Here is a 26,815-nt window from a genome sequence, read left to right as displayed (position 1 = left end):
TTTGTATATTTATAACCACCTCCGAGGAATGTGGGGGTCGCGTGTCACTGGCATTGTTATTTTGGGGGTCTTTCTTTCTTTATGCCTTTGTACATATCTTTACTTCTGAAACTGTAAATATTAATATTAAAATAATAGAGTTATTAAATTGTCCATTGCAATGTGATCGGCTGTTATTCTCATAGGGCTGTGTGATATTAAATAAAATTGACAATGCTATGTCTGTTTTTGTTATAACAATATATTATTGTTCAGGCCTTCTTGGGTATTTCATTATAATAAAGTATATTTGTAAAGCAATGCTAACTGTCTAAATATTAACTTCGATATAAAAGGCCCTATAAATATAAAAAGTAATAATTATGACCTATTGCTTATTGGAAGACACATCAACTCATCAAACAACTTACACTATGAAGTGAGTTTAGAGTAGTTTGTTATTAAATGTTGTCTTTTGTTGGACAGAAAGTTCATAAATGCTTCTCATATGTTTCGATGCATGTTGTTTTTCAAATGAACATTATTCATTTTTCTTTCTTTTCAGCTTAGTCCCTTTATTAATTCGGGGTCGCCAGAGCGGAATAAACCGCCAACTTATCCAGCACATTTTTACGCAGCGGGTGCCCTTCCAGCCACAACCCATCTCTGGGAAACATTCACACACACGCATTTACACTCATACACTACGGACAATTTAGCTTACCCGATTCACCTGTACCGCATGTCTTTGGACTGTGGGAGAAACTGGAGCACCTGGAGGAAACCCACGCAAATGCAGGTAGAACATGCAAACTTCACACAGAAATGCCAACTGACCCAGCCGAGGCTCAAACCAGCGACCTTCTTGCTGTGAGGTGACAGCACTACCTACTGCGCCACTGTGTCACCAAATGAACATTATAAGTGACTAAAATTCAGTGCCTCGAGATGCAGCACCATTTACTACTGAGTGACAACATAATAAAATTATTCATAACCAAATGACCATTACTGATAACCAAAAAATGCTTAAAATTATCAACGATAATCGGCTAAGCTGATAACCATCTAACCCTTATTCTAGATCAAAAATGCCCAAATTAGTGCCCGCAGGCCAAAATTGGCCCATTGTAACCTTTGATTTGGCCCACCATCCAATCTGAGGAGAGTGAGTATGATGGAGAGGGTTGAGGAATCTCTGCATTGTCTTTAACACAGAGATTGTCATTTCTAATTTGACGTAACTTTTCTGTTTGTTTTATTGCTGGACTACAAAAAAGCAAACTCAATATTAAATGTTTCAATTAAATGTTGTAAATGAATCTGATTTTATAAAATGTAAAAATGTCACTTGACAGACAGAGGAATATGCAGAAGACATCGGCAAGAAAATCACGGCAAAAACTTGTGTAATTCTGTTATAAATGAGATTATTTTTGTTTTTACTGTAATAAGTTCATTATAAAATGTAAAAAAATACTGTATTAGTAGATATAAGACAATGTTTTCTAGTCATTGTTAAACACTTTTAAATAAATTGAGAAATTACCATGGCAACTATATTTACCTTTGGCCCACTAGCCTCAATCAAGTTTGGTTTTTGGCCCTCCATAAGAAAAAGTTTGGGCACTCCTGTTTTAAATGAACTAAAAGTCACCAAACATTTAGTGAGAGCTTCAAATAATTTTTAAATAATCAACAATATTTCCAAATGTTAGGTCTTTGTAGTGGGCAAGAAGAACCATGCCAATAACCTAAAACATAAGTAACTTGAGGTTTTCCTTAAAATGCAAATATTTCTACTTTGCAAAACATCAAGTTAATAGAATGCAGCAACCATGAATAAACTAAGCATTTAAAAAAAACTGTTCAAGCAAAACAATCAAATAATAGCTGTTGAACGTCAAATTTTAGTTTCAAATGGATCACAAGTGAACTTCTCTAGATAAATTTTACTGTAATATTGGAATTAATCTAGATTAAAATGGCTCATTTGATTTCAGAATATATGTGCTACCCAAAAAATTATTAAATATACATCTTTGAGATTGGGTTTCTCAAGCAGGAGGTGCATTAGACCAGGGGCTCTTCAAAAACGCTTTAGAAACTGTTCTACTATAATAATTGGTGATAAAAATAAATTATGTTCAACTAGATGAACTTGTGTTTACTAACCATCTATTCAGTTAAACATTAATGTTTTTTCTTTCCATTTGGAGTGTGTTATTAAATTCCCTAAACACTCTCACCAGTACTTACTCTTTATTTGCGTCTAATACCCCAGTTTGTCACGGAGGCATGAATGAAATGGTTATGAGTAAGTAAAACTGCCTAACTGCAGTTGAAGTCACCGAATGTTACAGGAAACTATTACATGACTTTACAAGCACTTTACTTAAACACCTTAATTATATTATTGTCTATTAAGGCAAATACCTATATTACCGATGTGTCTTCGAAGTAAGTGAAAGACCCAGAAGGGCATCCAGCTAATTTGATTCAGAAGGGCACTTTTTTGTCAGACGGCTCACTGGTCAGGTATACATTCACGCTAAAATATCAAAGTAAAAGTCACCATAGCTTGCGTAGAACAGACCCAGCTCTCAACTCAACTTTGAGAATAGATTAACGGTGATTTTTTTTACTGGCGGATAAGAGATAACGCAAGTTAACGCCGATAACGGCCCACCACTACTTCAAATCCTAAAATGTATCCAATGCATGTAATATTTTTATTACATACATTAATAATATAATATTAATTTAATTATAATTCACATTTACATTTAAAAAAAACAACTTTTTTTTGAATGATAAAATCACTTTATATTGCAACCTTTGTTTTACACTCTTTCTAGAAACAAAACTTTATATTGTTTTGTATATTGTTTGGAGCTACAAATTGGGCATGATGTATGATTATTCAAAACAGATTAAATGTTGATTTTAAAAAGTCATTAACTGCAGCCCTACAATAAAACAGTAGTAAAAAAAACAATTGTTTTGGTATTAGACTAAAAACAGTCTGTGAAGAAACAAATATTACATTTAAACTTATTTCTGTTTTACACATTATTTAAATAGAATTTTTAAAAACAAATAAAAAAACAAAGTTTGCACTCCATAACTCCAAAACTAAAATTAAATCATCAATAGAAAAAGTTTTTTTTTAACTAAACAAAGACATTCTGGGTCATGTTGATTATTTAAAAACTTTTAGATAATTTTTTGTCTGTTAGATGTGCACACACTTAGTCAAATTTTTTATTCTTATTTTAAAATATTTTTTGTTTCCAATGTAAACATTTGATATTTCCCATAATTTGAAAGAACATTAGAGTTGGGAATTCTAAAACTGCATATTTTACCAAAAAATATATCATGAACAAGTTCTGAAGCAGACTTGATTTTGGTATCCACGAAGCTTAACTCTTACTTTTTGTTCCAGAGGCGCTCCATTCCTCTGCGGCATTGTTTGTGTGACCTCATACTGACCACACCCCTGCTGCTCTGAACTTGCACATTCAGCTGTTGTTCCACTGAGCTCTGCTGGAGGAGAGATGTGACTGGGTGGCCTGCTTCTCTCCTGCTCCCTAGGAATGCTGGGAGTTGCAGCTTTGTGGCAGCAGCACAGCCATCTATCACTCCTCTCGATCAACTCTTCAAGTGTCTGAGCCAACTTCCCACAAGCTGCACAAAAAAAACATATGAATGCATTCTGAAATTGTCTCACCAGTGTTAAACTGTTGTGTAACATGGCACAGCACAGTAACACTAAATCTTCCTTTGACGTGAAGTTTCCCCGTGAACTTGCTGATCTTTTCCTCAAAATGTAATGATCTCGAAATGTGAAATCATCTGTGAATGAGTCAGTTGAAGGAAAGCTTTCGGGATTCTCTGGCAATAGAAACACGCTGCAAAAAAAAAAAAAAAAAAAAACAGAAAGTGGCACTTTTCCTCCTCATTTCAAAAGTCTGCTACTTTACCTGTGAGGCTCCTGATCTGCTCTCGGAGGCCGTCCATCTCTCTCTGCATACTCAACACCATGGCAATTAGCTCCGCCCTTGAACGTGATTGGAGGCTTCCGAGTACCTGAAGGGAGATTATTTGCATCACATTATTAACTGAGTGAGGCAACATGGTGGGTCAGTGAGTAGCACTGTCAATTATTGCCATTTCATATGCTGAATTAGTTGGCAGTTCATTCTGCTGTGGTGACCCCAGATAAATAAAGGGACATGGCATAAGCACTGAGGGAGTGGCATAAGCACTGAGATGCTTATGTGGGGTTCAAATACTATTAGTAATTTAATAAATGTTCATGAAAAACAAGTATTTGGAGCAGAAATAGTGTAACTGCAATTCACTTTTTGGATCTAAATGCACTAAAACAGGGTTGTCTAAACTCAGTCCTGGAGGGTCGCTGTCCGGCAGAGTTTAGCTCCAACATCCTCCAACACACCTGCCAGGAAGTTTCTAGTATATCTAGTAAGAGCTTGATTAGCTGGTTCAGATGTGTTTGATCAGAGTTGGAGCTAAACTATCAACGACACCGGCCCTCCAGGACCAAGTTTGGACATCCCTGCTCTAAACACATTTAGTCAAAGACGTTTTTAAAGGGATAATTAACACATTTTTGGCCTTTCAAAATGTAGGTGTTTTTTTTTTCCATTTAACTCATTGAAGAAGATTTTAAGAAGAAACCGGTCCTTGGTGATTCATTACTCAAATGTTTGTTCATAATGGAAAGGGAGGATGCCTATCAAATGCTACATCTGTTTTTCCTAGATGTGGGAGTGTATATTAAAAACCTATGAGCAATCTCATTTGTAATTATTGGCCTTTCATATATTTTCCCAAACTTTAAAATGTGACATTTTCAGTCAGCAAGCTCAAAGTCCAGGCTGTCATGAAACTGCAGATTAAAAGTAATAACACTGTAAATACTGTTTCATAATCTGTAACGCCCTATTCACACGGGGCTTCAGCGTCAACGCTTTACAGAGGGCGTGTCTGAAGTTGGAGCTGAAACGATCGTCATAGAAGCGTCAGCCAATGAAATTCAGTCAGCAATAGGCCACTGTCTGAGCTGGTGTATTTGCATACAGCGATCTGATTGGCTGACGCTTCCGTCGGCGCTTGAAAAGTTGAGCTGGTCCCAACTTCTGCAGCGAGGAACGCTTCTGAAGCGCCGCCGACGGATCCACAATGCAGTTCGGCAACGCCTGACGTCACCCATTCAAAGTTAATGGGAAGCGTTGACGCTGACGCCCCGTGTGAATAGGGCGTTAGTAACTGTAAAGAATCATTTCACTTACACTTTCAAGACCTAAATTTATTACCAAAGACTAAAATATTGTTATTATATTGTATTGTGTGGGCCAATACAGTGGCTCAGTGGTTAGCACTGTCGCCCCACAGCAAGAAGGTCACCGCTTCGAGTCTTGGCTGGTGGCATTTCTGTGTGGAGTTAGCATGTTCTCCCCAAGTTTGTGTGGGTTTCCTCTGGATGCTCTGGTTTCCCCCACAGTTTAAAGAATAGGTGAATTGAACGAACAAACTAAATTGGCCGTAGTGTATGTGTGTGAATGAGTTTGAATGGATGTTTGAGTGCTGGGTTGCAGCTGGAAGGGCATCCGCTGTGTAAAACATTTGCTGGATAGGTTGGCGATTCATTTTGCTGTGGCAACCCCTAATTAATAAAGGGACTAAGCCGAAGGAAAATGAATTAATGACTTTTCACATCTTTTCCCAAACTTTAATATGCGTTATTATGAGTCAGCAAGCTCGCAATTCAGACTGTCATGAGACATAATCTGTACATAATCTGTAAATAACTGTAAACATTCATTTCACTTCATAACACTTAAATTTATTCCTAAAGACTAAAATAGTATTGTATTGTATGAATCACAAAAGACCAGTTTCAGCTAATAATCTGGTTCCACTGAAGAAAACAAGTCACTATATCTTGGATTTGCTGAGGATCCATCAGGTTTTCATTTTTGGATGAAATATATGGAGTTAAGTAAGACATGAAGGCAATTGGCTGTCAAAAGCATTTCACTGCAGATGTTTACAGATATCCTAATTTAACTAGCAGTGAATTAAATGCTATATTCTTTCAAAAGCAGTGTTATGTGGTGATACACATTACCTCCATAGTAAAGTCTGTATCCCTAGCTGCATCTCCAAGGGCTTTATCCACCTCAAAAGCCTGTTTAAATGCAAATTAAAACCATATGAATTAAACATGAATACAATGGACTGTTTCACTTAAAATACCACAGTTTTGGCTATTTTTTTTTCAAGAAACTGATAGGCATCAATCAGCATTCCTCACGCTGACAAATCCAAATGTCTCAAGCTTCTTGTTAAAAATTCAAGCACCTCTAAACATTTCCCAAATAACAGGATTTGTTGAGAAACTGGTGAAAGCCTATTAAGTACAATGGGGTTTCCTTTAAACTCTTAGAAAGCTTTTTCCTTTTTGAAATGTTACCTAATGGACCTCCAGAGGGTTTTGCCAGGGCGAGGAACCCCAAACGATGCCTCTAGTGTCTTCATTTGATGATCCTATTAACCTTCATTAAACTACAGATATAAACAAATCTGAAACGATTTAAAGCACATATATCACATTAAATATTCAGTGCATCGTTTGTATCTCACGTAACGTATTACACAACATTATTACAATCTCAAAGCTAATAAATGAGAAGAATTGATGTTGCCAGCCAATCTAATTTATTCAGCTATCAGTTAAAAACAGAACTGCTGTCATATTGACTGAGCAATAAAAACACGAACAGACCTTTGTTTTGAACTTGATGTAGTCAACATTGCAAGGTGAGATGTCCTCTCCATTTAGTCCTCTCCATTTTCTCCTCTTCGCCGGTTCTTGCTGAAAGATCAGTCACATAATTAAATCAAGGCTCTGCAAAACAATGACACTACGCGACAAAAGCTTGATGTTTACATACACTGAAGACGTGGTTCGCCCTAGCGCCCGTTTCCTCGGCTGTCTCTTCGTATCTCTCGTATCCATTGTACAGTATGCGCTTCGCTATTGTTTTTCTCCTCATCTTTCGCCCATTAGCCGTTTTCCTCGCCGAAATAGCGTCCGGTTCTTTATCATGCCGGTCATGGCCACGCGCAGATCCGTGACAGCCTGATGACTTTCACGCTCGTGGCATTTCGATTAAAGTTAAAGACACTCTGGCGTGTCAACATCACGAGTGCGTCTCCAAACACTTCAAAACGAGTAAAATGTGCCAAAGGGGGACCCTAAAAGTTTTAATAGTGCTTAATGTCTTAAATCTTTGAAGAAAAAAGGTTGATTAAACAGCACATAAAGTGTCATGTTGAGATGATTACTACAGCTGCTATCATAAAGTCCTTTAGTACAGCTCCCAACTCTTATCTGTTTTTATTTAGGCTATTGCGTAAAATGGCAAGATTAATAGCATCAATAAAGTCTAAAAGTTTTAAATATCTCTTACTGTTAGTTTGCTTGTTTATTTTAGAAATTTTGATTTACTGAAACCCTTCACAAAAGATGTGGCTATTTTTCAGTCATTAGAGTTATTAAACACATTGTTATTATCTATTAAATATGATTGATTAACTATTATCTGACATTTAAAACAAATGTCTGTAGTTTTACATTAATCAAATGGCTTCTTGGCTGCTTGACTAAGTTAAAGTCATAATTATATCTTGCACATCATTAAAAGAAGCAGTCATATTCAATAAAAATTATACAAATAATTTTACAAATTAATCAATTGTAATTATGAAAAGCATAACCTTAAGAAAATCATTCCATCATATTTTAATCTTATCAAGTTATATAATTTGCACTTTGTGCAGAATGGTGAAAAATTAAAAAATTTTATTACATTTTCTCAATTATTGTACAAACAGGCATGTGAGCATAAAATGACTAAATGTGTTGCATACTTTTTTGAGACATAAAAATAAAGATTGAAACCTTTAACTCTTTATATTAAATATATTGGTTATTAAAATATATTAATTACATCCATCAAAGGCCTTTGAATCTTGCATTTGTCTAATTCAAAAATATGTCCAAAGTAAAGTAAAAACAATCTTATATATAGCTTTTTTAAAGATTTCTTTCATGTTAAGACTTTTTAGGGCACTTTCTATTTCTTACTCTCTCATTCTGTCTTTTTTGGCAGTGTGCGCACAGATACCAGAGAGAGGTCAGCTAAGGGTTGATCTCGGGTAGTCCCAGGTGACATACAGTGAGCACTAAGTGTATCCAGAAGCACCTGAGGTTGTAAAAGAGAGGGCTCTGCAGGGAAAGAAGGAGAGAAGCTGCTCTCAACTGGAACAAAGTGGATCCTGTAACTCATTAAAGCAGTCTTAGGATCACAAAAGGTCAGTCAAATAGTGTCTGGTCCAGCAGTAGAGTATTGCTGTAGTGAGAATATGGCTCAAATGACCTAATGTTTGATTCATGCTCAATTAATTTAAATATTTCTGAGACGGCCTGTATTAAAGCAAATGACAGAGGTACTTTAGACATATAACAAAAACTAAGGACATTTCCTGAACACTTCTGTTAATTAGGCATGAGCCGGTATAAGTTTCTGACAGTATGATAACCTTGATAAAAATATCACAGTTATCACGGTGTTGTGAGTACTGCTCTAAAATAAGTTCTTTTTAATTGTCTGAGCAAAAAAAAAAAAAAAAAACACACACACACTATATATTTTATTTTAGGAAAGATTTGAAATATTTTAGAACAGCAAACACGTCAGGCTAAATAATTAACATAAATCATTGCTATCTTCATTTGTTTCAAAACCACTGATTTCTTTACAACACATAAAAAAACCTTACATATCTCTTAGGAATAGTATAACAGATAATTATAGTGGTTTTAAAACCGGCTATCGTCCCATGCCTCTTTTTAATAAATCTTAATTTTTGCATACTAAATCGTTGACAGGTGAGTAGGGAGAATGTTTCTGCAGAGTTAAAAATTGTAGTCTTATTTATTTCCATAGTTTATTTCCCCATGTGTTTTTAAGTTTGTAGCTTGTAATTATGACTTTATTTCTTGCAATTTTTTCACAATGCAACTGTGACTTTTTTCAAGTGTTACTTTAATTTCTTGCAATTCTGAGTTTATGGCCTTTCTCACAATCTTGTATTGTTCATGATGCTGACTTTGTTTGAAATTTGACATTTGTCTTGCAATCCTGCTTTTTTTTTAAATAAGATTTACTTAATTTATAATTTATTTATGATATGATTTATTAAAGGTTTATTTTTAACCTTATTTATTTAAAGATTTTTTTTTCAAAGTTTTAACTTTATTTCTTACAGTTCAAACGTCAAAAGTTTATTTCTTGGTATTCAGATTTTTTAAATCAATTTTATTTCTTGCAAATTTGACTTTATTTCTCAGAATTACACACTGATATCTTGGAATTATGTTCTCTTCCTGTCAAAAAAATGTAATGATAAATTAAATGTATTAATTCATGTGCTTCCAATTTTATCTATACACTCTAAAAATGCTGGGTTATTTCAACCAACATTTGAGTGAAGTATAGACAAACCAATATGCTGTTTGTCTTTTTATATATTTATAAAGTTTTTATAATTTATAATGTTTAAAATGTATTAAGTACATAAAATGTATAATAATCCAGCATTTTAAGAGTATAAGCTTTCTTGAAGTTGGCTCTCTTACAGATGTTTGGTTTGGTCAAAAGTATTTTAAATATGATTTACCTGATCTGTTCACAGTGTACTTGTTCATGTTTACATCATTATTAGTGTTTTTTCGATGATGAACTGAAACTGTTCTTAATGCTACAAGTAAAGTTAGATAATGATGATATGTCTCATTTAAACTAAATCTATTTCTAGGGCAAGACTGTGGCTCTGTGGTTATCAGTCACCTCACAGCAAGAAAGTTGCTTGTTCGAGTGCCAGCTGGGTTAGTTGCCATTTCTGTGTGGAGTTTGCATGTTCTCCCTGTGTTCATGTGAGTTTCCTCTGGGTGCTCTGGTTTCCCACACAGTCTAAAGTCATGCTGCATGGGACCATAGTGTATGAGTGTGTGTGAATGAGTGTGTATGGATGTTTCCCAGTACTAGGTTGCATCTGGAAGGACATTTGCTGTATAAAACATATGCTGGATAAATTGGCGGTTCATTTTGCAGTTGCGACCCCTGATAAAGGAATGAATGAATCTATTTCTATATGAGCTTGCTGATTCAATTTAAAACCATCCAGCACAAAGTCTCTGTTGGAAACACAAATAGCCTTGACTACAGAATTGCTTAAGAAAGAGATACACTTACATACTAGAGAAAGAAAACTGGCACCTTCTCTTGTGTCCGTGATTAGACAGGCATGAAATCTACACTATATTGATCCTGGTGGCCCCAGTCATTTCACTTTAACCCATTTGAGAAGTGTTCATTCCAACGTACTTGAAGAAAATGACTCACTCATCCAGCCGAACCCACCGTGACGCTCCTGATCTGCAGAGAGCGAACATGAAGATCCATGACTAAAGTTAATCTCCATCACTGCAGATGGTATTACAGTCCAGAGTACAAAACCTGACAGCAAAGCCACCATCTTTCTAGCTCAGACTCCTTATTGATCTCCGGCCAGCATTTTTAGCCTCCTGAGAGCATCTGAACCAGCATAAAGAAGAGTATTGATGATATATTGATATGCATTCTTTTATTTACTTTGCCCATAAGGCCTTTCACCTCTTTCCTGACAAATCAATTGCACCTACAGCATGAAGCGCCTTTTCTGGGTCACAGGCTGCCATTCCTCGTTTGGTTTGAGAGCAGCTTTCAAGTTTGTCTTGTGACTGTCAGACTTGCTTATGCATGGGGATTTGTACTAAGGTCCTGATATAAGGTCAGTATAAAACCACAACATGGGGTTGTGAATCAACCGATTAAAAAGTAAACAAAATACTGGAACAGAATTATTTTCATGGCGCCAGTGACGACAAAACAGTGTACAAAAATACACTGAGTGTTTCCTTCATCGCTATTTAAAGGGACAGTTCATCCAAAACTGAAAAAAATTACTTAATATTTACTCTCCTTCAAATGGTTTCATTTGTTTATGAATCTTTTTTCTGCTGATCACAAAAGAAAATATTTCTTAAAATGTTAGAAAGCTGTTGACTTCCATAGTATAAAAAAAACAAATACTGTGAAATTCAATGGTTTCAGGCTTCCAACAGCTTTCAAAATAAAGGAAGAAATTCTTATCCTGGTTATATATGCTGTCAGCCCTCTCTTACAAAGCAAAAGAGGTCAGATTCATAGAAATGTGTATTTTACATTTAATCATTTATTTTCTTTTTGGCTTAGTCCCTTTATTAATCTGGGGTCGCCACAGTAGAATGAACCACCAACTTATCCAGCACTGTACTGTATGTCTTTGAACTATGGGGAAACCCATAGCACCAGGTGGAAACCCACGCAAACATGGGGAGAACATGCAAACTTCACACAGAAATGCCAACTGAACCAGTTGGGGCTCAAACCAGCGACCTTCTTGCTGTGAGGTGATAGTGCTACCATGGTGTAAAGACAGACTTGGGAAACTGTCTTCTTTACCTGATTTAAACCTTTTTTTAGGTCACGGGTTGATGGGAGGGAGAATAGGGTGTAAAATGTTTGCTGTGTCTACATGATTATTATTCTGTAACTGTGTAATCTGTTGTGATATGCAAGCTGAAACAAGTAATAAAGATGTTCAAGGCTGCACAGTGGCTTAGTGGTTAGCACTGTCGCCTCACAGCAAGAAGGGGCTGTGGAGTGTGCATGTTCTCCCCGTGTTTGCGTAGGTTTCTGGGTGCTCCAGTTTGCCTCACAGTACAAAGACATGCAGTATAGGACAACTGAATACACTAAATTGGTCATAGTGTGTGAGTGTGTTTGTGTGTGATAGTGAGTGTATGGGGCTTTCTTAGTGCCGGGTTGCAGCTAGAAGGACTTACGCTGCATAAATCATATGCTGGAATAGTTGGCGGTTCATTCCGCTGGGATGACCCCTGATAAATAAGGTACTAAGCTGAAGGAAATTGAATGAATGAACTAATAAATGAATGAAATTCAAACAGGTTTGTGACACAAGTAGATGCAGAAAGTATTTTCAGTTTTAGGTGGACTATGCCTTTAGGCAGTTTAGTAACACCAACTTACTTAATAATAACATTAATTGTTTTAACAGGTAAGCAAATTCAGTTGATTCCAATTAAGTAAAAAAATATTTGTTTGAGTGAAAGTTTGTTTAACAACTAATGACATTTCTTTAAACTTTAAAATAATAATATTATAAATTATTTTTTTTTGTTTATATGTTTATATAATGTATTGGTAGACAACATAATAGCATAACATGCTTTACTTCAGAGGAGCTGAGAAAAAAATATTCTGATTTTCACATTTGCTATACTGACCTGTTGTCCTTTTCCTGAAAAACAGGTGAGTGATTCAAAACATTTTCTGAAAAATGATAGTATTTTTGTGTCACTTGGAAGAAAGAGACTTTTTATAGAATATAACAAATATTAATATTTTACTGAAAGCCATACCTAATAAATCCAGAGAAAGTAGAAATACATGGTAACACTTTAGTTTAGGTCACAAATATTGGTATTAACAAACCATTAACTAATACTTGTAATTTAATAAACTACTAATTAACCGTTTATTAATAGTTAGAAAAATAGTAGTTGGGTTTAGGTTTTGGGTAGGGTTAGGGATGTAGAAATAGATCCAACTTTATACATACTACTAAAAAGTTAATAATAGGCAGGTTATAATCCTGTAGTTAATAGCATGAATTGTGACCAGAACTAAAGTGTTACAAAATAAACGTATAATCTGGAATATCATCTTTCATTCTCTGTACATAATAAAAATAGACGAGTAAATAGTGCCATAAAGAAAGAGGCCCTGTTTGGGCACTGAGTGGGATTTAATTGACCATATGGGGGCGTCAGAGTTGAACTTTGACCCTACTCCCATCAACCTTCGGGAGCGCCCTAAAATGATATAATGAAAGGTGGGCCACCCGACAAGAAAGGATGATACAAATCATCACATGGACATACTATACTATCTACATTTAAGGCAGCTCTAAAGCATTTCTCCAAGGATGCACATGAAAGAGTGTGTTTCTCATGCTTACCTATCTCCGATGAACAGCTCGTGTTTTGAGTCAGCTCAGCAGTTTGTCACTTGATTAGACTCCCCGCCATGGCACTTCTTTCCTTCATTGCCAACGTTTTCTCCCCCCGCTTTGCTCATGCATATGGAGAAGCTTAATTTAAAAGGACAACAGCACTGCCTTAAGATCTGTCGCAGAGAGACAACATCGACTGACACATGAGTGCAAAACAATGCAGGCCACTCGGTGTCCAGGGCAGCACTGAATGTGAAGGAGTGCAATAACGTTTGAAGATTAGTTTTATTCATTCATTCATTTTCTTGTCGGCTTAGTCCCTTAATAATCAGCGGTCACCACAGCGGAATGAACTGCCAACTTATCCAGCATGTGTTTTACACAGCAGATGCCCTTTTAGCTGCAACCCAACACTGGGAAACACCCATACACTCTTGCATCCACACACATACACTACGGCAAATTTAGTTTATTCAATTCACCTATGTTGCATGTCTTCAGACTGTGGGGGAAACTGGAACATACAGAGGAAATCTATGCCAACAGGGGAGAACATGCAAACTCCACACAGAAATGCCAACTGACCCACCCAGAACTCAAACTAGCGACCTTCTTGCTGTGAGGTGATCTCGCTGTAGAGTTCACTTAAAGGTGAAATGTGTCATTTTTGTATATTTTGATGTATAAATGATGTCTTGTCACAGTTTAATGCGCAAACTGCTCAGAAAAAAAAAGTTGTTAGTTTTGTAATTCTTTATCGTGTAAAAATCATACACTTAAAAGCTTTCAAATCCTGCATTCACAACCATTTTAGTCTTACTCAGTCATAGCATGCTGTATGGTTTACATGCTAATACTACGTTCAGTTTTTCAAATCAGAGATGGTTCCAAATTACGTATGTAAACTCACATTGTAAATGTGAAATGACTCTCAATACTCTCAAAAATATATTTATATAAAACATATTGTGGACACTTGACTACTTGTATCTTTGAACGTTGTATCTGAACGTTGCTCTTAGTTGTGTAAATTGCTTCCTTGTCCTCATTTGTAAGTCGCTTTGGATAAAAGCGTCTGCTAAATGACTAAATGTAAATGTAATGTAAATGTATCTCAAAATGACTCTTCACTATATGGAAGATAAAATAAGATATTTTGAAGAATGTTGGATAAATAACCAAGCAATTTTGGTTACTATTGACAATTAAAAACAATGTCAATGCAAGTCAAAGGAAAGAGAAACTATTTTCTTACCAGCATTCTTCAAAATCACTTCATTGCATGAAGAAGAACATGAAAAACCAAAAGGAACCAGATGATCATTTTTGGGTGGAATGTCAGTATGTTGGGCAGCACGTTGGTGCAGTCGGTAGCACAATCACCTTACAGCAATAAGGTTGCTGGTTTGAGCCTCGGCTGGGTCAGCTGGCATTTCTGTGTAGAGTTTGTGTGTTCTCCAGTTTCCCCCACAAGTCCAAAAACATGTGCTATAGGTAAATTAATTCATTCATTTTCTTTTTGGCTCAGTCCCATTATTAATCCAGGGTCGCCACAGCGAAATGAACCGCCAACCTATTTTAAAGCTAAATTGGCCGTAGTGTATCTGTGTGAATGAGTGTGTATGGATGTTTCCTAGTGATGGGTTGCAACTGAAAAGGCATCAGCTGTGTAAAACATATGCTGGATAAGTTGGTGGTTCATTCCGCTGTGGCAACCCCAAATTAATAAAAGGGACTAAGCCAAAAGGAAAATGAATGAATGAATGTCAGTATGTCAGTCTCAGCATGTCATCAATCAATAACCAAAAATATACATGTTTAATACTTTTCTTAAACATTAAATATTTTAGAAGGGTACTTTACCTTTTGTTCTTTTTTCTTCATTCAAACTTTTGTAAGTGGGTATTAGAGTGCAAGTCTTTTAACAAGATATTGTTATATGTTAAGTGCATACATGACAACCAAGAAATTTGGTAGACTTCAGGACTGTATGTGTGCAGGTGCATGGCATTTCTTCACGAGTGAACACAACTACTTGCTTGATACTTGATGCTCAATGTGGTTAAATGTAAATCAGATGTTGCTGAGACTTTTATTTCAGTATGTTGATGTACTTCCAACTGAAAATGCAGATTGATTAGGAGAGGGGCATCTTTATTTTCTTTTTTGCAGCAAACTAACATTAAGAGGGGCATAGTTAAGATTTTGATTTTGATATACTGCTATGAAAGCTCTCAAGTTGACATCAAATGAAAGACGGCCATTTCAAATGCAGAGGCAAAGGGTCAACAAATTTGACTGATTATTAATTGTCAGATTAATTATTTACCTTAAGAATAACAAAATAAACATTGTAAATTTTCATTTCACATAACATTAAGTTGTAGGATTATTTCTCATTTGTAAGTTCTTTGTATAAAAGCCTATGCTGCTATATGAATAATTTCCCCACACGTCAAATGTTGTTTCTCGTTAACTATTAACATCTCATTGCTTTTTCTGTAAGAAACAAGACCTTTTCACTAATCTACTGCTCACAAATCTGCCGGCTAGTCTACATTTGGCCTACGGTCGCCTGTTAACATGAATCTGAGAGTTTCAAGACAACATGAAGCTGTGCAACCTGAACACTGTTCTGTTCAGTGTCAGCCATTTCTGCCTTTGAGGGATTAGAGTGATGTCATCGGCAAGGTCTCAACCCTTTTTGCTGTCATCCCGGCTCAAGTCGCCTTTAAGTCCAATAGGCGAACCGTTTGCATGCACTATAATTCAGACTGTGACTTTGATGATAATAGCACTAATAATGGCCTGACAGTGACGGATGGGTGCAGGCAATTTGGGGGCCCGTGAAGTGACCCCCGGCCCAATCAAAGCACTTCCAGGTTAAATGTGACCCCAGGCAGCCGGCAAAAGGAGAAGCGCTGAATGGATGAAGGGGAAAAGGAAAAAGTGAGGGAGAGAAAGGGAAAAAGGTGAGGTGCTGAAGTGAGGAAACACTCCTCAGGATAATAAGTAATTGCAGCCATACTCCATTTCTTTTTCCGTTTGGATGCTTCTGCAAGACTCTAAGAGTAGAAACTCTGTCCGCTAACCACAGAGGCAGGAGCATTCTAATCCCTGGAGCTACACCCCAAATTCTGCCGCCTTGCCAAAACCTTTCGCTTTCACAACCCAAGTCTTTGGCTGCAAATGCAGTTCTCTTAATCAGTCCAAACACCTCCCCGGGCAGCAGTGGGAATGCTTGGCCAGGCCATGTGTTAGACATTAAACGCAATCAGTGACGGCGCTTTTTTGAGTGCTGGAGAGATTGAGAGGAAGGGAGATCCAGGTTGATAAATAGCAGAGCCACTCAAATGCCCGTCTGTTCACGGGGAGTCTGGGTAATCAAACCGAGGCCTGTTTGCTTTATTTATGTCGCATGTCAGAACGAGAGATTTATCGTTATTACGAGGCAGCTCTTGATTAGTGAGGAGAATGTGGGAAGCTAACCTGGAAAACCTCCACTGCCGTTTAACGTCGTCTTGTTGGGATGAGCACAAACCGAACAATAGATGCATGCTGGTAAAGATGGAGAAGTGACAGGGATTAAGCGTTCTTTGTGGCGACGGCAATTCTGGGCGCAGCATTCTCTCGTGATTACTGTAGGAAAGTGCTCTCCAACTCTGTTCAAAAACAACTAACATCTGATTGCCATTCATTCTTTAGCGGTATCATCTGCAGATGGGAACTGACACCAAAGACAACACGAGCTATGGAAATGATTAAGCAAGACCTCCACAGCAAATAGCTTGGTTATGCAGCACTATAATTTCAATTTCCTTCGCAAACAACTGTTTCAATATAGCCTGGACAAACCAAATAAACACTTCTGACGTACTTACGGTTTCTTGAGACATATAACCTTTTATCTTTGCCTGCCAGAAACAAGCAGCATGTTAGGAATTAGCACAAGGTTCTTCCCTCTAGGTCAACACCGTTCCTTGCCGTTCCTGTACTTTTCCATTAATCCTCCTCCATCTCCCTTAATCATAGCACTGGCCTGGTGACTTGAGAGGCGCCAAGTAACACGCAACCTGTCAGATCCAGCAAGGGAAAAATGAATTAAGTCCAGAGGGTAAAGTTGGGACGGAGAGAAGTGTGAGTGGGCCGAGTATTGAGCCCTGGGGCACATCGAAAGTCATAACTCAAAGCTTAGGTACCGTGGCCCGCCTGAGGAGTTACCGTCTGCCAATTGATTTAGTGTCATCTGAGGTCCTGGCCGCCTCTTACGATTATGTGCCTTATTAAGTGATTCTGTGAGCATGACAGCTTTAGGATATTAGGTGGTACTTTCTGTGGCCTTTTTCTAAGTATATGAATCGCCTGCTTTTATTAGTCTGAAGGACACTGCTTCTCAATCCTGGACCGATGGTCCATCTTTTCTATATACAGTAGTACTAACTATAACCACGCAAGTTGGAATAAAATACCTCAATCTTCCATGAAGCATGGTTGCTTTATAACATCGCCAGTTTTAACATTCTGAGGTCACAACACTCAGGACATCAGCGTTTCTAAAAAAGTGAAACGCAAATATTTTACTACCAAAACATGCCGTAAGACCAAGTGAGCGTGTTTCCTTTAGAAGGACATTTCCTCTGGATAGTGTTTATTTTCTTTCACCTTTGTTTGAGGGAAAGGTTATTCAAACATATATAAAAGAATGATTTTTGTTTGATGTGTGTATATCTGTGCCTGTGTAGATGTTTATGTGTGTGCAAAGAAGCCAAAATTGTGGGTTAAATATTGTCGTAGACATTCATTAGCCAAGTGCAACAAGTACAGGGGACTTTTGACCAAAGTTACTGCAGGATTATTTTATCAGAAATCACATACACAGAGTTCCCAGAACTCACCAGGAGAAATCTCTTCATCCTCCATGTTGGATAAAATTCCTGAAGCACAAGAGATGCTATTTACCATGACTCCAGGGCTTCATGCATTACTGGAAATAGACAAAGAGAAAACCCAAAAAAAGTTTAAGTCAGTAATGCCAGTACATTTCCAAAAAACTATTTTCCTTAAATGTTAAAGGGTTTAATGGGCAAAACATTCTTTTCATTTCTGTATTTTTTTTGAACATCTCTTAAAAGACAATTTTATGTTTTAAATCAACTGGGCACAAATGCAGAATTAAATTCTGTACCATGTGCCAGAATTAGCCACACCCCAAGGAGGTGTATTGAGACTGACAACAACAAAGAGTTATGAAATTAAAGCTATTCATAAGATAACACAATTTGGGAGTGCACCTCATGTCATGGATTACAAATCTCTTCAGTTATTATTTAAATTTATCAGATTATATAATATGAATGTATTAATCTGTCTTTGTGTGGGTGTGTGCAGTTGAAGTCAGAATTATTAGCACCCCTTTTAATTTTTTTTTCTTTTTTAAATATTTTCCAAATTATATTTAACGGAGCAAGGAAATTTTTCACAGAGTATGTCTGACAATATTTTTTCTTCTGGAGAAAGTCTCATTTGTTTTATATCGGCTAGAATAAAAGCAGTTTTTAATTTTTTGAAAGCTATTTTTTAAGTCTTTTTTTAAATAAGTCTTATTTTTCATAACCACACTTTTTTATTTATTTATTCATTAATTTGTTTTAGATTAGTCCCTTTATTAATCAGAGGTGACCACAGCGGAATCAACTGCCACCACACTTTTTGATTTACCAAAAATGTCCAAAAATAGTTTTACATTTCCTTAATCTAAATCTTTAGGAACCCCTCCTAGCTACGGGTCTGCACAGAAGAGTATAGTAATACTGCAGAAATTTCTGCAGTGCTATTAAATTAATAAGATTTACATAAAAACACACCAATCAAATATTTTAAAAGAATTATAAATACTGCGGAGTTCAAAACATAAAAGAAACTCAAAGTTTTGCAATTTCTCCACAATACTTAAATTATGTTTCTGCATCCTGATTTCACCCTCAGTTAAAATTTGAAATATTGGGCAGTAAAACAGGCACTCTCAATAAAACTGACTGGATTTGTATTTCCAACATTTTACCTTTAACCATCATTTCAATCTCCACACTCAACAAGAACCCCAAACACCAAAAATGAAACTTTATTACAGCCTATAATCATTCCACAAAGAGAACATTCAAAACAAAGTGAGCTGAGAAATGTTCACCCATATATTTCCAGGGTCAGGACTGTGAACCTTTAGTCAAGGGTATTTACTGCTGAATCTTTGTGCCAAGGGACTCTGACAACATGGCATTATGCGCAATTTATGTCAGCCTTGGTTTTGTGTGTGTGTTTATGTGCCAGAGTGTGTGTGAAAAAGAGTGTGACAGAGATTGCATTCATATGTATGACCTTCCTCTTTAGAGGCACCATCAAAGATCAGAGTCAGTGTTGACAGAGATATTTCTCCCATGCATTGCAGCGGTGAGGGCTGCTGTCTAAATGCTTACTCACCAGGCGCCGACTGCTCAGGCCGCCAGCAGAGCCAGTCGGTGGCCCTGAATGCCCTTTTGCTGACTAGACTCTAGCAGCCAATAAATGGAGCTGTCACTCCTGTCAATCTTGCTTTCTGTGACACAATCACCCTATCACGCCCACACATGCCGTCCTGCCCGCCTCAATTATGGCCCTAAAAGGACGGCTATCTCCGACAGCCCTGCCTCCTATATGACGAACTGCAAAAATAGCCAATCATCTTATTCTCCACCCTGAGTTTGAGAGAGAGAGAGAGAGAGAGAGAGAGAGAGAGGGAGAGGGAGAGGGAGAGAGAGAGAGAGAGAGAGAGAGAGACTGACTTTATGCCATTTTTAAAAATGTTTTGCTTAACAAATTATTATTTATTTCACTGCAAAATTATGCTTTTGAACAAATCACATAATTACTTTTCCACCTATGCCATATTCTGCTAAATTTTCATAAATACAGAACATCCAGTGACATTTCACCATACTTAACAACAAAATCAACAATGCAGAAGTTGACTGATGGACAACAAAGATAACAACTAAAAAAGTAAGTGATGTAGAACTCACACAGCCTTGTACCTTCAGATTCCAAATTCTTGTGGTGTCATGAAGAACCAGAACATGAGGAAAGGCAAACCAGTAGAAAGCCTCAGTCTTTTCTGCATCTTGATGCTCCATCGCCCTCTTCTGGTTGCAAGGTTGATGCACAAGACTTGCTGTGAAAACAGAACATGATCATAAAGCTACCACACTATTAAATGTGTGATTTTTTGTGATATTAGGCAATCAATATTTTAAAATGCGATCATAATAAAATAATTTATTTGATAGCTATTCATTATATAACAATCAAGTTAACTTTTTTACATTAACAACATTAGTCCTATTTTGTCATTTAACTACTACAATACATTCAAATTATCCTTTTAGAAGTTCTAAGCTAACATATTATACATTTATGTTACATGATCCTTCAGAATTTATTGTATTATTATTATTTTATTCTCAAAATACATGCAATTCGTGAAAGTGAATCTGTTATTAACTTTTGTGTGAAATAAATAAATTCATTAAGTTTATTTATATATAGTATAAAAGGTTACCCTTGAAATATGACCTTCAACAGCTGGATTTGAGACTTTTAACTTTAACTTTTAACTGTATTGCCTACCCTATATTAACTATAGAAAATGTGAATACGGTATGAGTGTGAATGAGAGTGTATTGATGTTTCCCAATGATGGGTTGCAGCTGGAAGGGCATCCGCTGTGTAAAACATATGCTGGATAAGCTGGCGGTTCACTCCATGGTGGCAACCCCTGATCAATAAAGGAACTAAGCTGAAAAGAAAAAGAATGAATGAAAATGTAAATACACTTCATTGGTATGAATCAAAAATATTAGGGCTACTTAGCTAATAATGGCATATAATAATAAAATATATTAACATCTTTATTTACATTTACAGCATTTGTCAGTCGTTTACGTTTGAGTAAAACAACCCTTAGTAAAATTAACTGACCACAATTTTACAAATAAATAAAAAACATAGTATCCACAACCATGGGGTTTCAGTAGTTAACCATTTGAGTAGCTAATTGGTAGACATCTGTCTTAAAGAATTAAACATTTAGCTATAAGAATGTTACTATAAAACCTTGGTTACTTTTTGTAAGGGATTTAACCTTTCTTTCTGGTTGGCTTTATACCGCTGTCATCTGCTGGAATCTGGACGTACACAACTATGACCGCGGCCTACTGTTTCTGCTTGAAAACCCTTATCATTTGTTTCTCCAAACTACCTCGCCTACACACTTTCCCTCTTGATTACTTCCCTGCTGACTTTATACTTTGTGAAAGCTTTCCATTCTATCAGTCTTCTCATATATTCAGGGGCCTGTCGCCGTGTTTACCCTTGGTGGGGATAAATCGTGTTTTTTTCCTTTCCCGCGCTTAAGTCCCGCGCCGAGTACGAGAGTTCTGAATGGCGCGACGGTTTATTTGTTTAGGAGAGCGGCATTTATTTTCCGCATGCTCTGTTTGGGCAGATGGCGGGTCTCGCTGCGCCAAGTGGACCCGGTGTTTATTTGAAATAGGGCGTGCGGCACGCGAGGGTATTGAGGAGCCCCGCGGACCATGTGTTCCTCTGTGCGCCCTGATTGGGAGACGCGGAGTTGGCAGGCGACCTGACGATAAACAGGAGACAAAATGGCGGGCCGTTTCTCTCTGTGAGCTCAGGCTTTCCATAAGGCGTTGGATCTGGTTTAAAAGCGCCTGGTTTCATGGATGAATTAATTTCATGAGATCTTGAAATCCAGCACTACACATATTTCAATATGATTTTAAGGATATATGACAGATACTTATGATAGTTAAACAGCAGGCCTTCCAAAGTACACCCATTTAGTTTTCCAAGAAACGCCTAATTAAAATAGTTAATTTTACGTTAACAAAACAATTTTCCTTTTTTTTAAGTAGTTAGAGTAATGGTTATGTTGTGGCAAAACTTACAGAATCATCAATGTAATGATCATTTGATTTATTAGCCAAAATATTCTGAAATAAGATGTCATCAGTTACTTTACCTCCACATCAGATTTCTCTTTAATTTTGCTTTGTCGTATGTATTCTTTAGTTTTACTGTGTTCATTTATTTTGTAGATTAAAAGTTAAACACTGTGTACCTTTGAAGAATGAAGTAGCTACTTGTTTTTTCCACAAGATTCACAATCTATTTGTTTAATTATAAATGCAACGTAGGCTAATGTGTTTTAAACCAAAATCTTGGCCCTAAAAACTGAACACTTTCTTTTGTGTGAAGGGTCCACACAATGATTGACAGCAGACATTAAATTAGCCACACCCCCACAGGTTTAGCCCTGCCCTGCATTTGTGAACGTCATTTCTACTAGGAACCAATCAGTAAAATGACAATCCATCAATGTCAGCTCTTTGGCCAATTAGAGAGAATATGCTAAACAGCTGCTAGCCAATCACGCCCAGTGTATTCACTCAGTCTTCTATATAGGCAGCAACCCCTTGCTGTGCTGCATGATTTGTCTGAAAATGTGAGCGAGCAAACAGTTCAGTGGTTTGTTCTGTAGATCTGCTGGTTGTGGATTTTATCTCCTGCAACTGAAAACCAAAGGAATTATTTCAGATTACTTAACTGCGATGTGAGGCTTGTCGTGGCTGGCTGATTTAAACAACTCAATCGAGTCAAAATCACACATATCACCTAAAAAAGCTTCCTAACTCTTAGTGCAAGAGTGTGGGAAAACTGACTAATGACAGGCATTTATTTTTTAATCATCCCAGTCCATCATTCCCTAAAATCTATGGCATCTCTTTCACATATTCTTTCACTCACTCAAAGTTATTCATCTTCACATATTCCAAACAGACCAACATTTTGTACTGTCAAGCATGACAACTTCACCAACGAGTGAAATATGAGGAACAGTTCAAAGGTCTCACCATGTGCCAACTGGCTCGTATGTATAAGAAAAAGTAATGTGACATCTACATGGTTGCCTGCATTTCCCATATGCCACTTCTGCCCAATTAAGGGTGGCCATGTGACCAATCAGTGTTTCAGAACTGAACTCCCTCATAAATCATTGATCGGCTTTATGTTTTGATCAATATCACAAGCTCTTATCTGTCTAAAGATTACTTTTATGATTATTTTATTTATAGAGAATGCACACTGTAATATGTGATTCATCTATTTTAATACTTTTTAAGATACTTCTTTTACTTTGTCAAGTTAAGGTTATCCAGAATTAAATAGAAGAAGTGAATGTTGTTTTAGTGAGAAAGAACATTCATTCATTTTCTTGTCGACTTAGTCCCTTTATTATTACGGGGTCGCCACAGCGGAATTAACCGCCAACTTATCCAGCACATTTTTACGCAGTGGATGCCCTTCCAGCCGCAACCCATCTCTGGGAAAGAGAAAAAACATTTATATTAAAAATGTAACTCTTTTAACAACAATAGGGATAATAAAATCTGGAAAATCAACTGGAAATTAAGTCAAAATCTACTCAACATAATTATTACTGATTATAAATTACATGATGAAAATTATTGTGATTAGTCATGTCCTTTTATTTAAAAATGTATATGAATTTCATTCATTTTCCTTCGGCTTGCTTTATTCATCGGGGGTCGCCACAGTGGAATGAACCGCCAACTTATCCAGCATATGTTTTACACAGCAGATGCCCTTCCAGTTGCAACCTAGTACTGGGAAAAATCCATACGCACTCATTCACACACATCCACTAAGGCTAATTTAATTTCCCCAATTCACATATACTGCATGTCTTTGGACTGTGAGAGGAGCACCAGGAGGAAACCCAAGCAAACATGAGGAGAACATGCAAACTCCACACAGAAATGCCAACTGACCCAGCCGGGACTGAAACTAGCAACCTTCTTGCTGTGAGGCGACAGTGCTAACCACTGAGCCACATTATTTGCATTAATTTGTTTTCAACAAATACATTTTTAGTATATCTGAACATAATACAGACCTAACTGAACCATTAAATATTTTGTGACCATTAACCAAGATTAAAGAACTGTAAATAAACAAATGTGTTGTTAAATTATTGAAAGTTTAACTTTAAAGTTCAGGACATCCTCAAGATTTGTCTTAGACTGCTCATCACATAGACAAATATTAATAAAAATTAAAACAGCAATGAGGGCGGCACAGTGACTCAGTAGTTAGCACTGTCACCTCACAGCAAGAAGGTCACTGGTTCAAGTCTTGGCTAGGTCAGTTGGAATTTCAGTGTGGAGTTTTACATGTTCTCCCCGTGTTGGCATGGGTTTTCTCCGGGTGCTCCAGTTTCCCCCACATGTTCAAAGACATGCACTATCTGTGAATTAAACTAAATTGGACGTAGTGTATTTTTGTGAATGTGAAAACGTACAAATGTTACAGGGTTGCAGCTGGAAGGGCATCTGTGTAAAAAATATGCTGGATAAGTTGGCCCCTGATGAATAAAGGGACCAAGCCAAAGAAAAATGAATGGATGAAAACAGCAATGACATGGCCAAAGTTATTCAAATTTAAAATATTATTCAAAAGATTACTTTAGCAGAATTTGGTAACTTGTATATTAATTTCACACATTATATCACTGATTGACTATGCTTTTGTCCCCAAATTTACAAGCATGGATGGAAAACTAATTTACATAATATTTGCATGGCCATGTTGTAAATATTCAATTCCCAATTGATAATCATGTAATCCAAAAAGTGTCACTGTAATCTTATTGTATTTTACAATACCAAATGTAATCTACTTACCAGCACAACATTGAATTTGGTTACATAATACCTGATTATGTAAAACAGAATAACAGATTATATGGAATTAGTTGCTGCCCAGCCTTCATTATAGCTACTGCACAGACAAACACACACACAAACACATATACAATCTGGTACAGCTATCTTTTTGGAGACTTCCCCCACTTAATGATTTTATCCTGTATTACTTCAATGCTACCCCTAAAACACAACCCTTACAGGAAACAATCTGCATTTTTACATTTTCTACTTACTTTATTTTATGTGATTTATAATCTGTTTTCCTCACAGGAACCAAAACAGTGTGTGTATGTCTTTTATTCGTTAGCCTATAGTTTTAAGTATATTTAATATATATTATTCACTGCCAACTTATACAGCAGATGATTTTTTACACAGCGGAAGTCCTTCCAGCTGCAACCCATCACGGGGAAACATACACACTCATTTACACACACACTCATACACTATGGTCAATTTTAGCATACTTTATTCACCTGTACCACATGTCTTTGGACTTGTGGGGGAAACCGGAGCACCCGGAGGAAATCCACACGAACACGGGAAGAACATGCAAACTCCACACAGAACTGTTAAATGACCCAGCTGAGGCTCGATCCAGTGACCTTTTTGCTGTAAGGCGAACATGCTACCCACTGCATCGCCCCTCTCTATGAATTATTATTTTTTTTTAATTAACAAGTGCTAAAGTGTAAATATGAGTTAGGAAAAAAATGTTAGGCGAGTTGACAGAATTATATTGATAAAAGATATTATATGCCAGAGCAATAAGTTTATCAAGCTTCACTTTAATCAATAGGTGAAGTTTTTTTCCTCGCCACTGACTTGCTTGGTTTGGGACTTGTGGAGCTGCGCATTAATGAATTTGCTCTTCAGTGTTTGGACTTTCAGCAGTGAAAATTAAACCACACTGAACTGAACTGAACTGAACTAAACTGTAACTCTGAAAACTGGATTGACAGTTTCAATTTAATAGAACTTCTATGTTAAGCTGCTTTGACACAATCTACATTGTAAAAGCGCTACAGAAATAAACCAAAATGAATTGAACAAATGTTCAGTAGTTTTAGGACAAGTCTGATGAATGATCCACTTCAAATGTTGACTAGTATATAGTTCAGGTAAATTACAGGTTATAAAGTTGGGATTACTTAATTAGGATATCAATCTAGACATGACATGGCCAGTATTTGCCTTTAATCACTGCAGCTTTTGGCGAAAAAGAAATGCCTTCAATGAAAAAAAAACAACTACAAATCTATCCAGCTTTTTAAAAGTTATACTTTTATACCTTTTACTAACATCTTTACTTTCAGTACCTTATATGCACCTTTAAGGTACCAATATGGATCCTATATAAACCTTTGAAACTACTCTTTACACCCACTTTCCTCACAGTGTGCAGATGACTTGATTGAAAGCTGTGTAATGCCTAGTTCTACTTTTTTGTCAATCAATATGGAGCTTCAGAATACTTGCTTAAAAATGTTGGGTTGTTGTAACCCAACAACATTTGGCCAAACATGGACAAATCCAAACAGTTGAATTAAAAGGTGTCTTTTGAATTCAGTTTAACCCAAACCTGTCATGTCATTTATCATTTAACGCGTAAATACTGTTGGCAAAACAGTCGCATGGTAAAAATCAGAAATATGTGTTGAAATTTTACCATGGTGAAGTCTTTGAGGAAGTGTGCGTGCAGTCATCATGACCTCGCGGAGGGCTGATTTTGGCGACGTCGCGTGTCTCTGTCCCACGAAGAGACCCGTGACAGATGACGTGAC

At 36.7% G+C, this 26,815-nt stretch overlaps 1 protein-coding gene and 1 long non-coding RNA gene across 20 annotated transcripts in view; both read right to left on the bottom strand.

Annotated features, from left to right (window-relative positions):
* The window catches only part of prr15la (proline rich 15 like a), a 62,943-nt gene extending 55,761 nt beyond the window's left edge, over positions 1-7,182 (bottom strand). For 8 of the 15 annotated variants that reach the window (XR_012398609.1, XR_012398606.1, XR_012398608.1 and 5 more), the window contains exons 1-5: positions 6,963-7,182; positions 6,794-6,883; positions 6,137-6,196; positions 3,966-4,071; positions 3,416-3,669 (exon numbers count right to left, since the gene is read on the bottom strand). Coding sequence is in view for 6 of the 15 variants with exons in the window: in XM_021471419.3 (XP_021327094.3) it covers positions 3,416-3,669; positions 3,966-4,071; positions 6,137-6,196; positions 6,794-6,883; positions 6,963-7,064 (612 nt within the window). In the remaining 9 variants the exon portion in view is untranslated. Of the gene's footprint in view, positions 1-3,415; positions 3,894-3,965; positions 4,072-6,136; positions 6,197-6,793; positions 6,902-6,962 lie in introns of those variants that run through there. The other 7 variants (XR_012398642.1, XM_073939258.1, XM_073939264.1 and 4 more) reach the window with 2 other exon arrangements.
* A 484-nt stretch (positions 7,183-7,666) lies between these two features.
* On the bottom strand, positions 7,667-26,815 carry LOC110438604 (uncharacterized). Of its 5 annotated transcripts, XR_012400964.1 has the most exons (7): positions 26,701-26,815; positions 20,247-20,395; positions 19,669-19,922; positions 18,087-18,175; positions 17,073-17,264; positions 13,198-13,329; positions 7,667-8,299 (listed from the first exon to the last, which is right to left on the bottom strand). It is a non-coding gene; the product is annotated as an uncharacterized lncRNA (long non-coding RNA). The 5 variants fall into 5 exon arrangements; XR_012400963.1 differs by lacking the exon at positions 17,073-17,264; XR_012400961.1 differs by lacking the exons at positions 7,667-8,299; positions 13,198-13,329 and having other exon boundaries at positions 17,071-17,264.

This window comes from Danio rerio, chromosome 3 (genome assembly GCF_049306965.1).
Source record: "Danio rerio strain Tuebingen ecotype United States chromosome 3, GRCz12tu, whole genome shotgun sequence".
NCBI lineage: Eukaryota > Metazoa > Chordata > Actinopteri > Cypriniformes > Danionidae > Danio > Danio rerio.
The sequence above is the reverse complement of the archived record's forward strand: the minus strand, read 5'-3'. Positions and strand labels throughout refer to the sequence as shown.